This window comes from Microcaecilia unicolor, chromosome 4 (genome assembly GCF_901765095.1).
Source record: "Microcaecilia unicolor chromosome 4, aMicUni1.1, whole genome shotgun sequence".
Lineage (NCBI taxonomy): Eukaryota > Metazoa > Chordata > Amphibia > Gymnophiona > Siphonopidae > Microcaecilia > Microcaecilia unicolor.
In genome coordinates this window covers 369,418,039-369,430,167 of record NC_044034.1, presented here as the reverse complement: position 1 = coordinate 369,430,167, position 12,129 = coordinate 369,418,039, and the positions used below count along the sequence as shown (strand labels likewise).

At 47.3% G+C, this 12,129-nt stretch overlaps 1 protein-coding gene across 1 annotated transcript in view; it reads right to left on the bottom strand.

Annotated features, from left to right (window-relative positions):
• DMD (dystrophin) overlaps positions 1-12,129 on the bottom strand; it is a 2,615,032-nt gene that overhangs the window by 2,034,224 nt on the left and 568,679 nt on the right. Inside the window, exon 7 of the mRNA XM_030202363.1 lies at positions 10,196-10,314. Within this exon, the coding sequence (XP_030058223.1) occupies positions 10,196-10,314 (119 nt within the window). The remainder of the gene's footprint in view (positions 1-10,195; positions 10,315-12,129) is intronic.

Genomic DNA, 12,129 nt, shown 5'->3' with positions numbered 1-12,129 from the left:
TTGCGTTGTTTTTATGGCACTTGGTAATGCATTCCATGTTTGCGTGCAGGCGTAGGAGAAGCTAGATGCATATATCGATTTAGATTTGAGTCCTTTGCAATTGGGGTAGTGGAGATACAAAACGGTACGTGATGATCTTTTTGTGTTCCTTGCTGGTAAGTCTATGAGGTCAAACATATATATCGGGGCCTCGCAATGAATAATTTTATGAACCAGGGTACAGGTTTTGAACGTAATTCGGTCTTTTAGTGGGAGCCAGTGCAATTTTTCTCTGAGGGGCTTGGCGCTTTCGTATTTCATTTTTCCAAATATTAGTCTGGCTGCAGTATTCTGGGCCATCTGGAGTTTCTTAATGATTTGTGTTTTGCAGTTGGCGTAGATGGAATTACAATAGTCCAAACATTGGAGCCGACTCTGTGGGTGCTGTGGGTGCTTGAGTACCCCCAATATTGAGAAAATTCCTTGTATGTGTCCAGGGAAGGGTCATTTCCATTGGGCTTAGCACCCCCAATAATTTTGAAAAGTTGGCTCCTATGAGTCCAAATGACTTAACACCATTGACTGCACCAGGTTGCAGAATACCTCTCTTGGGAAGAACAGTTCTCATTGTTACATTTTTTGCATGACTTTCTAGTGTGAGACTTTGATCAATTGTGACTCCTAGAAGTTTCAGAGTATCCGAAACAGGAAGAGTAAAGTTTGGGGTATTTATGTTGGTATACTTAATCTTGTTATATTGTGATGAGATAATAAGGCATTGTGTCTTTTCCGCATTAAGCTTCAGTTGGAAAGCATCCGCCAACGTGTTCATTATTTGGAAGCTGTGATTAATTTCATTTGTGATTTCTGTTAAATCATATTTAAACGGGATGTAGATCGTGACATCATCTGGATAAATGAATGGATTGAGACCTTGATTGGACAGTAGCTTGGCCAGTGGAGTCATTGTCAAAGTTGACATTGAGGTGCCCAACTTTAGGTGCGACCACATGGCATGTGCAAGTGGCCACACCTAAATACTACATTTGAGCATACAAATAGGAATGCCCGTTACCCACCCACACCGCTTCCATGGGAATGCCTGTTTTGCAGTAATGCGCGAGAACACTTGGCACACTTACACACATATCTGCCATTTTACCCCCATTTTGGCGCTCAACTGCTGTTATCTCCCGTTTGCGCTCCTACAGTTTGCCACCTTAGACCCCCTTTTACTAAGGCGTGCTCACGTTTTTAGCGTGTGCTAAAATTGAGCGTGCGCTGAACTTTAGAGATGCCAATGCACTGCATCCTATGGATGTCTCTAACAATTAGCGCGTGCCCAATTTTAGCGTCCACTTAAAACGTGAGTGCGCCTTAGTAAAAGACCCCCTTAGAGCGCCCTATGTAGAATTACCCCCAAAGTGTGTTATAAATGAAATAAACTGACCCCTCCCCCCCATTTTGTTGCTTTCAGTTTGGATTTGGATAGAGTTATGTTGCATTTTTCATTTTCTTTCAAAAGAAACCCAACAACTCTGCACCACTGTTGAACAGGGCAATTATTCTAAGTGAAATCATTTTGTTAATGTGGAGAAGATATGTCAAAGCATATATTGTATTTCATTCAAAACCCTCCCTTCTGAATGTACATAGATTTTATTATCACCACGCTGACCTGTGAGCAATTCAATTATGTTCAAACTACCTTCACAGGCAGTAGGACTAATAGTTCTAATAGAAACAAGCGACTTGAAGTTGTTGCTTTAATAAGTAGCTGTCAAAAACATTAAAAAGGTACATTTATAACATAAATGCTGTTCATGTTGGGGGCCACAGTCATTATCCAAATGAGCATTAATTTTAAGGCATTAAAATATAAGCTGACAAGTTAAACAGCACTTTAAACATTTGCTCAAACGCTCTAAGCTGGATGACGGCTGCCAGACTTGGGAAACTGAAACCGACCCATCCTGGAGAAACATCAAAAAGCCGGCTAGCTCTGCCGGGACCGCACCTCGCCAGCGAATCAGACGCGCAGGCCTGGATTCAGGTGAGGAACGTAACACTTGAGGCCTGGATTGGCCACTGTCGGAGACAGGATGCTGGGCTTGATGGACCCTTGATCTTTTCCCAGTATGGCGGTGCTTATGTTCTTATGAGAGAGATTTGCATGCACCACCACCATTGCATGCAAATCTCTCTCATGAATATTCATTGTAGATATCCTGAAAACCTGACTGGCTGTGGTGCCTCCAGGACCAGGTTTGGGAACCACTGCCTTACTGCCTCCTAAATGGGCGACGGTAAGAGCGCCTGCCGTAACATCTACACATTAATGGAGAAATTAACGTGTGGCCATTACAAAAAAATATATATATAGCGAGGCAGCCATTTTACCGCCAAACTAAAAGTAGCCGAAAACCACCTGCTGGCACCAGCGCCGACCACATTTTAGCACAGCTTGGTAAAAGGACTCCTAAGCCTTTTCAGTCCCTGTTCTTCAATAACCAAAATGGAATGTGGAGCAAATACAAAACCTCTCCTGTAAATGCTGAGGGCCTTCCCAGCAAGAGGGCTGCCATGCAGTTAAGCAATGACAAGTTCAGTTGGCTACAATGCTTGAGGTGGCTGTAACCAGAGGCATAGCCAGACTTCGGCGGGAGGGGGGTCCAGAGCCCAAGGTGAGGGGGCACATTTTAGGCCCCCCCACCAGTACCACCCCCCCCCCCCCCCCCGCACCGCTGCTGCCACCACCAACAACTTTGACCCCCTTGCCGACGACCCTCTCGACCCCCCCCTACCGCCGCCAACCTTCTCTCACCGCCGCTGTCGGCTACCTTTGCTGGCAGCGGATACCAACCCCCACCAGCCGAGGTCTTCTTCTTCTGGCGTAAGGCTTCATTCTGTTTCTGTGAGTCTGATGTCCTGCACGTTGTACGTGCAGGACATCAGACTCACAGAAACAGAACGAAGCCTTGCACGTTGTACATGCAGGACGCGAGACTCACAGAACCAGAACGAAGCCTTGCGCCGGAAGAAGAGGACCTCGGCTGGCGGGGGTTGGGGTGCCCCGCCAGCAAAGGTAACTGATGGCGACGGTGGGGGAGGGTTGGCGGCAGGAGGGGGGGTCGAGAGGTTCATCGGCAGGGGGGTCCAAGGCCAAATCTACTGGGGCCCAGGCCCCCGTGGTCCCACGTAGCTACACCACTGGCTGTAACTGCTCTGCGTTTTCTGCTGTGTTAACTGTAACTGTGCAATAATGGCTTCCACATTAATTGTAAGGCATAGTCCTTACCTATTCCACACTCCGACAAGCAATTTTACCCATTAGCTGTTTGACCAAGCAATTGGTCTGCGTTAAACTAATGCACTAGCTGTTAGCATGCGCTCAAAGCCAGAAAAAAAAAATGAACGAAGCTTCAGAAATAGGGCCCCTAACTGTAGCTTTGTAATTGAGTTCAATGTTCTCAAAGCTTCTTTCTTTGTGAGTTTCTAAGTGCCAGATAATGGGATCTCTACAACGAGTCCCTATTAAATCATATCTACATTCCTACTGTGAAACCTACACATTTCCTTTGATCATTTTCATGTCTATTAGAATCACTTCATATCAATAAACCCACCTACCACTAAGCCCCCAGGTACAGTTCCAGAATAATTTTACAAAAATTAATGAACTGGATAGGACACTTTTACTCAGTACATTCAGTAACTAATCTCTTCTGTCTCTGATAATGAGCTTTTGGCCAGAGAATGAATTTGAATTTTATTCTTTGTAATACAAAATAGAACATGGCCTGCTTCTGTTGACAAAGGAGACCCTTTTACAGAGAACCGCTCACTCTTCCGGGACTACCGCTGGCCCAATGCGGCTGCTGACGGTAGTTCCGCCCCAAGTGCGCACCATTTCCAGGGGGGGAAAATAAAACTCCTGGAAATGGCTTGCTCAACGATAGCCCTTTGGTAATTGAGCATTGCACGTGCTGCCTGGTTATTTATTTATTTGGATTTTGCTCACACCTTTTTCAGGAGTAGCTCAAGGTGAGTTACATTCAGGTACTCTGGATATTTCTCTGTCCCAGGAGGGCTCACAATCTAAGTTTGTACCTGAGGCAATGGAGGGTTAAGCGACTTGCCCAAGATCACAAGGAGCAGCAGTGGGATTTGAAATGGCCACCTCTGGATTGCAAGACTGGTACGCTAACCACTAGGCCACTCCTCCACTCCGCAATGGTTACTGCCGCATTACTGTGGGAGCCCTTATCGCCTTGTCAGTGGGTGGAGGTAAGGGCTCCCTGCAGCACGGCCATGCGGTAAGAGTTCTCTCACCCCATGGCCAGGTGTGCTGAGGGCTTTTTTACCCGCTGTGGTAAAAGGGGCCCTGGCGCACGGGAAAAATAGCCCCCATGCCTAGTGCAGGGTCCTTTTTCCTGCAGCTTGGTAAAAGGAACCCAAAGAGCTTTACTTTACACAGCTGAGAGAACTGTGACCTGCTGAGCAAAAAGGTACGTAAAGTGGGGTTACAAATACCAGAAATAAAAGCTATAACAGTTTGGAGGGGTAAATTTGGGCAACTTTCATCTTTGAAAGTTTTGTTTACTCATAGGGTCAGTAGAAAGGGACGATGCAATTTTTTTCACAGAGATTTAGATGTTTTTCAAATGCGTTTTTCCAAAAACAAAAAGCACTTTTTAATTTATAAATGTTTCTCATTTTTTAAAGACAGAATTAGTCCGTTTCTGAGGCTGAAATTTTGCAAGATTCTCAAATTTCAATGTATCAAGTTTATTACATACTTTTATCCTGCTCTACAGCATTGCCATCTAGCTGGTTTACACTCTTAGGGGGTGCTTTTACTAAGGTGCCCTGAAAAATGGCAGGTATTTGTGACCTGGATTGGCCACTGTTGGAAACAGGATGCTGGACTTGATGGACCTTTGCTCTGTCCCAGTGTGGCAACACTTATGTACTTGGGATTCTGAATGGAATCTTGCTACTCTTTGGGGTTTTACATGGAATGTTGTTACACTTTGAAATTCTGCATGGAATATTGTTATTCTTTAGAAATCTAGAATCTTGCTACTCTTGGGGTTCTACATGGAATGTTGCTACTATTTGGGTTTCTGCCAGGTATTTGTGACCTGGATTGGCCACTGTTGGAAAAAGGATGCTGGACTTGATGGACCTTTGAGCGCATGCTAACAGCTAGTGCATTAGTTTAACGCAGACCAATTGCTTGGTCAAACAGCTAATGGGTAAAATTGCTTGTCGGAGTGTGGAATAGGTAAGGACTATGCCTTACAATTAATGTGGAAGCCATTATTGCACAGTTACAGTTAACACAGCAGAAAACGCAGAGCAGTTACAGCCAGTGGTGTAGCTACGTGGGACCACGGGGGCCTGGGCCCCAGTAGATTTGGCCTTGGACCCCCCTGCCGATGAACCTCTCGACCCCCCCTCCTGCCGCCAACCCTCCCCCACCGTCGCCATCAGTTACCTTTGCTGGCGGGGCACCCCAACCCCCGCCAGCCGAGGTCCTCTTCTTCCGGCGCAAGGCTTCGTTCTGGTTCTGTGAGTCTCGCGTCCTGCATGTACAACGTGCAAGGCTTCGTTCTGTTTCTGTGAGTCTGATGTCCTGCACGTACAACGTGCAGGACATCAGACTCACAGAAACAGAATGAAGCCTTACGCCAGAAGAAGAAGACCTCGGCTGGTGGGGGTTGGTATCCGCTGCCAGCAAAGGTAGCCGACAGCGGCGGTGAGAGAAGGTTGGCGGCGGTAGGGGGGGGTCGAGAGGGTCGTCGGCAAGGGGGTCAAAGTTGTTGGTGGTGGCAGCAGCGGTGCGGGGGGGGGGGGGTTGGTGGTACTGGTGGGGGGGCCTAAAATGTGCCCCCTCACCTTGGGCTCTGGACCCCCCTCCCGCCGAAGTCTGGCTATGCCTCTGGTTACAGCCACCTCAAGCATTGTAGCCAACTGAACTTGTCATTGCTTAACTGCATGGCAGCCCTCTTGCTGGGAAGGCCCTCAGCATTTACAGGAGAGGTTTTGTATTTGCTCCACATTCCATTTTGGTTATTGAAGAACAGGGACTGAAAAGGCTTAGGAGTCCTTTTACCAAGCTGTGCTAAAATGTGGTCGGCGCTGGTGCCAGCAGGTGGTTTTCGGCTACTTTTAGTTTGGCGGTAAAATGGCTGCCTCGCTATATATATATTTTTTTGTAATGGCCACACGTTAATTTCTCCATTAATGTGTAGATGTTACGGCAGGCGCTCTTACCGTCGCCCATTTAGGAGGCAGTAAGGCAGTGGTTCCCAAACCTGGTCCTGGAGGCACCACAGCCAGTCAGGTTTTCAGGATATCTACAATGAATATTCATGAGAGAGATTTGCATGCAATGGTGGTGGTGCATGCAAATCTCTCTCATAAGAACATAAGCACCGCCATACTGGGAAAAGATCAAGGGTCCATCAAGCCCAGCATCCTGTCTCCGACAGTGGCCAATCCAGGCCTCAAGTGTTACGTTCCTCACCTGAATCCAGGCCTGCGCGTCTGATTCGCTGGCGAGGTGCGGTCCCGGCAGAGCTAGCCGGCTTTTTGATGTTTCTCCAGGATGGGTCGGTTTCAGTTTCCCAAGTCTGGCAGCCGTCATCCAGCTTAGAGCATGGGCAGCGGCCATCTTGGCTAGCTCAGGAGGGGGTGGCCATCTTGTATAAACGAGATCAGGAAAGAACTCCATATTTAGGGTTACCATTCGTCCGGATTTCCCCGGACATGTCCTCTTTTTGAGGGCATGTCCGAGGCGTCCGGCGGATTTTGCCTGCACGCACGTTTGTCCGGATTTCTGGACAAACGTGGGTGCGGGCGTGCGGGCGATCGATGCCGTGGGTCTGGTCTCCTGTCCCCTCCCCTTCCCTTCCTTACCATGTTCCCTGGTGGTAGGGTTACCATATGGCTCCAGAAAAAGGAGGACGGATTGAGCCAGCCGGGTTTTACTTCCATTGCTTTCCATTGAAAGCAATGGAAGTAAAACCCGGCTGGCTCAATTACTTCCATTGAAAGCAATGGAAGTAAAACCCGGCTGGCTCAATCCGTCCTCCTTTTTCTGGAGCCATATGGTAACCCTACCTGGTGGTCTATTGTGACGTCTTCGGGGCAGGAAAGAGCCCCCTCTTTCCTGCCCGGAGCGCTGCCTCCCTTGTCCATCATCCTTCTCGGTCTGGCTGGGTATTCAAAATGGCCGCCGAGAGTTGAAGTCTCGCGAGGCCGCTTCAACTCTCGGTGGCCATTTTGAATCCCCAGCCAAACCGAGGAGGATGCAGCAGGCAAGGGCAGGCAGCGCTCCGGGCAGGAAAGAGGGAGCTCTTTCCTGCCCCAAAGAGAAGACGCCACTAGACCACCAGGGCTAGATAGTAAGTGAGGGGGGGATATGTGACGGGGGGGGGGGTATGTGGAACGGGGGGGGCGGGGAGGGGACTATGTGACGGGGGGCGGGGAATAGGGGGCGGAATGAGGACCTGAAAGGGGCATGGCGGGGGCGGGGCATTGGCGGGGTAGGGGGCGTGACATGTGTCCTCTTTTTCGGAGGACACAAAATGGTAACCCTATCCATATTTGTTCTTGGGAGGATCTCCTATGGGGGCAGCCATGTTGGCTTCACCTGAGTTTGGTTTGCTCAAATTTCTTCACTATTTAAAGCACTGCCTCCAGGCCTTCATTGCTTCGGCCTCATTTGTTCTGAGGAGTTGCTGTCGGAGTGCTGTTCACCGACTTCTTTCTGTTCCTGTTTTCCTGTGTACCAGACCTTGGCTAGTTATCTTGGATTTCGCTTGTTTGCTGCCTGCCTTGACTCTGGACTGATTTGACTATTCTTTGTCTGTTGGAGTACTGGTTCTGGACTATGTCTGTTTCCTGCTATCCTGGTCAGCGGCTGTGCAACCCCGCCGATTCCTGAAGTCCTGGTGGCCGCCTGCAGCTGGGGGCTCAACTCCCGGTGAATGGTGGTCGCTTCCCAGGTGAAGCTAGGGGTTGTCTGGCTGCCTGACCGAGTGCGGTGTCACTCCATCTCTGCCGTGCTCAGTCGGGGCACAGGGGCTCACCACTACCGGGTCATAACATCAAGAACCCGGCAAAAACCCAAAAACAAAACAAAAATTTAAATTAATAATGTTCAATGGACTTTTCCTTCAGGAATCTGTCCAAACCCCCCTTAAACTCCGTAAGGCCAACTGCTGTCACTACATTCTCCGGCAATGAGTTCCAGAGTCTAACTACACATTGAGTAAAGAAAAACTTTCTCCTATTTGTTTTAAATCTAGCACATTCTAGCTTCATCTTATGTCCCCTGGTTCTATTATTGTTAGAAAGTGTAAACAAACGCTTCATGTCTGTCTGCTCCATTCCACTCATTATCTTGTAGACTTCTATCATATCACCCCTCAGCCGCCTTTTCTCCAAGCTGAAGAGCCCTAACCTTCTCAGCCTTTCCTTATAGGGAAGTCCTCCCATCCCTTTTACCATTTTTGTCGCCCTTCTCTGCACCTTCACCAATTCCTTTATATCTTTTTTGAAGTGCGGCGACCAGAACTGAACACAATACTCGAGGTGCAGTCTCACCATGGAGCGATACAACAGCATTATAACATCCTCGTGTTTGTTTTCCATCCCTTTCCTAATAATACTCAACATTCTGTGGGCTTTCTTAGCCGCCACAGCACACTGAGCAGAAGTTTTCAACGTCTTGTCCACGATGACTCCCAGATCCCTTTCTAGGTCTGTAACTCCTAACGCGGAGCGGGTATCCTCCAGGATCAGGTTTGGGAACCAGGGCCGTCAGGGCTCACGACCTACTCCCGTGCTAATCGGGTAGCGCACAGTAATATGCCTGCAGGCATGCCTACTCTCCGGCCACGGCACGCCTCCCACGCTGGAAACAATTCTAGCGCAACATTACCGCGCACACTGAGCGGGAAACTAACATGTCTCACGGTGGTGCCCTTTTAGCACGTGGTAGGCCCACGTTAGGCCTAGCCCACCTTAGTAAAAGGCCCCGTAGTGCACTTCAGTAAATAGGGGATTGAGGACACCCTAAGTCTTGTGTGGTTTTTCCATCGAGTGACATTGGAAATGAAGAGAAGTTGGGTCTTTCTTTCAAGATTTCGTAACAATGAAGCTAAACTTAAGCAGATTCTGTACCAAGACTCAAAAATAAAATCGGCACATAAAGAAAGCCAATAAAACACTAATCAAATATTCTTTACATTGGAATAAACACAGATCAGAAGATTCAGAGAACACCACATCAGATTATGCAAAACAGATACTTATTTTTCACTGCATCAGTAGCATTTTTACTAAGTGACCTCAGAGATAGCCTGTAGCAAGTCTGATGTTAAACGTTATTTTAATATATATATATAGCTTAGTATCATCAGAATCAAGATGTGGATCTCTCTCAGCCAATCTGCCCACCCCCCACCTAGCTAATCCTCTTTTCCCCTACGAGTCTAGCTGCAGCTTTCTCCAAGCTGATCCCTTAAGAAAGGGGACCCATCTTCCACCCCTAATTCAAGTTGTGGCTTCTTATGGGCTGGTTGTGCCACACTTTTATCTCAAGTTCTCAATTCTGTAGGGTCCAACACCCCCCTTCCACCCTCTTGGTGGTCTTCAACGGAAATGTTGGGAGAAGAAGATGGCGCTCCTCCCTCCTCTGCTGGCATTGACTGGTAAGTGGAGGGACATATGCGTCCCTTTATCCTATCTATATCTATACAGAATGTCTGTGGAATGTCTCCTAAATACTAGATACAATAGCAACTTGTGGGGGATTTTTTTAACTAAAGTTTAGCTCAAGTTATCTGCAGCAGGGCCCATTTTATTCCTCTGGGCCTTGCTGCAGGTAACTCGAGCTAAGCTTTAGTAAAAGACCCCCGGTGTCGATTATAAATTTTACTATGATATATTTTGATAAGCTTTCTATAATAACAAGTAATCTATTTTCACAATTGTGAACAATAGCTTACTTGAACTCAGATTAATTTTACATGTCACACAACGTTGCATTAAATTATCATTCAGTCTCCACATCTGTTACTGAGAATTTAACATGCTGGAACGAGCAAAATACTAAGCTTCTAGAAACCACAAGTCTTCGAGCAAAGTGCTTAAATATATTAATATCTCTGAATGACAAAAAGGTTTAACGGAGTGTACTAACCTTCAGGATCCAGGAGTTTGGGGATGTTCAAGTGCCGCTGGGCTATGGTAAATGCATGGTCTAGCCGCTGTAAGACGGATTGTTGGTTAACCACACTGCTCCACTCCAACAGGTCTGGTCTGGAAAAACAGGCACAGTTTCAATATCCAATCTTGTCTCCATTCTATTTAATTCCCAAGTGTAATTTCTCGCCCACAAAAACATTGCTCATGTTGTGTAGATACCAATAGAGGGTTCTTTCTAAAATACAACAGTGAAACTCAGTTAGACAAACTCTGTTCACACACAGTTGTTTCCTATAGCCCAGTAGTTCCCAAACCTGGTCCTGGAGGTACCCTAGCCAGTCAGACTTGCAGAATATCCACAATGAATAGTCATTGTTTCTTGGTCCTTGACTACTTGTTCCTTTAGCAAGGTACTATGAACCGCCAACGTGGGAGTATGGCAGGCTGATTCTGCATTCAGGGTGGACAGGAGGGTTCTCCCTATTAGCATGGGCCAAAGGTGGGACATGGAACCCAAGACAAATTTGGCAGTCAAGCAGGAGGCTTATAACATTTAGTGGGGAGGCTACTGCTGCCACCAGGTCCTTACCACAAACCTACTACTACTACTTAATATTTCTAAAGCGCTACTAGGGTTACGCAGCACTGTACAATTTCACAAAGAAGGACAGTCCCTGCTCAGAGGAGCTTACAATCTAAAGGACAAAATGTGCAGTCAATCAAATTGGGGGCAGTCTAGATTTCTTGAATAGGGGTATAATGGTTAGGTGCCGAAAGCGACATTGAAGAGGTGGGCTTTGAGTAAGGATTTGAAGATGGGCAGGGAGGGGCTTGGCGTATGGGCTCAGGAAGTTTATTCCAAGCATAGGGTGAGGCGAGGCAGAAAGGGCGGAGCCTGGAGTTGGCGGTGGTGGAAAAGGGTACTGAGAGGAGGGATTTGTCCTGTGAGCGTAGGTTTCAGGTAGGGGCATAAGGGGAGATGAGGGTAGAGAGGTAATGAGGGGCTGCAGATTGAGTGCATTTGTAGGTTAGTAGGAGAAGTTTGAACTGTATGCGGTATCTGATCGGAAGCTGGTGAAGTGACTTGAGGAGAGGGGTGATATGAGCATATCGGTCCAGGCGGAAGATAAGACACGCAGCAGAGTTCTGAATGGATTGAAGGGGGGGATAAATGGTTAAGTGGGAGGCCAGTGAGTAGTAGGTTGCAGTAGTCAAGGCGAGAGGTAATGAGAGAGTGGATGAGAGTTCGGGTGGTATGCCCAGAGAGGAAAGGGCGAAATTTGCTGATGTTATAGAGAAAGAAGTGACAGGTCTTGGCTGTCTGCTGGATATGCGCAGAGAAGGAGAGGGAGGAGTGGAAGATGACTCTGAGGTTGTGGGGAGGATGAGGGTGTTATCGACTGAAATAGAGAGTGGAGGGAGAGGAGAAGTGTGTTTGGGTGGAAAGACAATAAGCTTGGTTTTGGCCATGTTCAGTTTCAGGTGGTGGTTGGACATCCAGGCGGCAATGTCGGATAAGCAGGCGGATACTTTGGCCTGGGTTTCCGCAGTGAAGTCTCCCCTATTCTCTCAATTCTCTCCCTCTCTAAAAACTTTTGTGTATTATAACATTGGATTCTTACAACAAATTACTTTCTTATGCTTTATTCTTGGTTATGTATCCTATACTGTTTATTGTAAGACACATTGAACTCAAACTTGTTTGGGATAAAGTGGGATACAAATGTCACAAATAAATAAATAATAAAATAAAATAAATGAGAGAGATTTGCACGCACTGCCTTCACCGCATCCATATCTCTCTCATGAATATTCATTGCGGATGTCCTGAAAACCTGACTGGCTGGGGTGCCTCCAGGACCGGGTCTGGGAACCACTGCTACAGCCCGTATCTGTCCACTGATAACCTGCAGCAGAATATTTCATAGC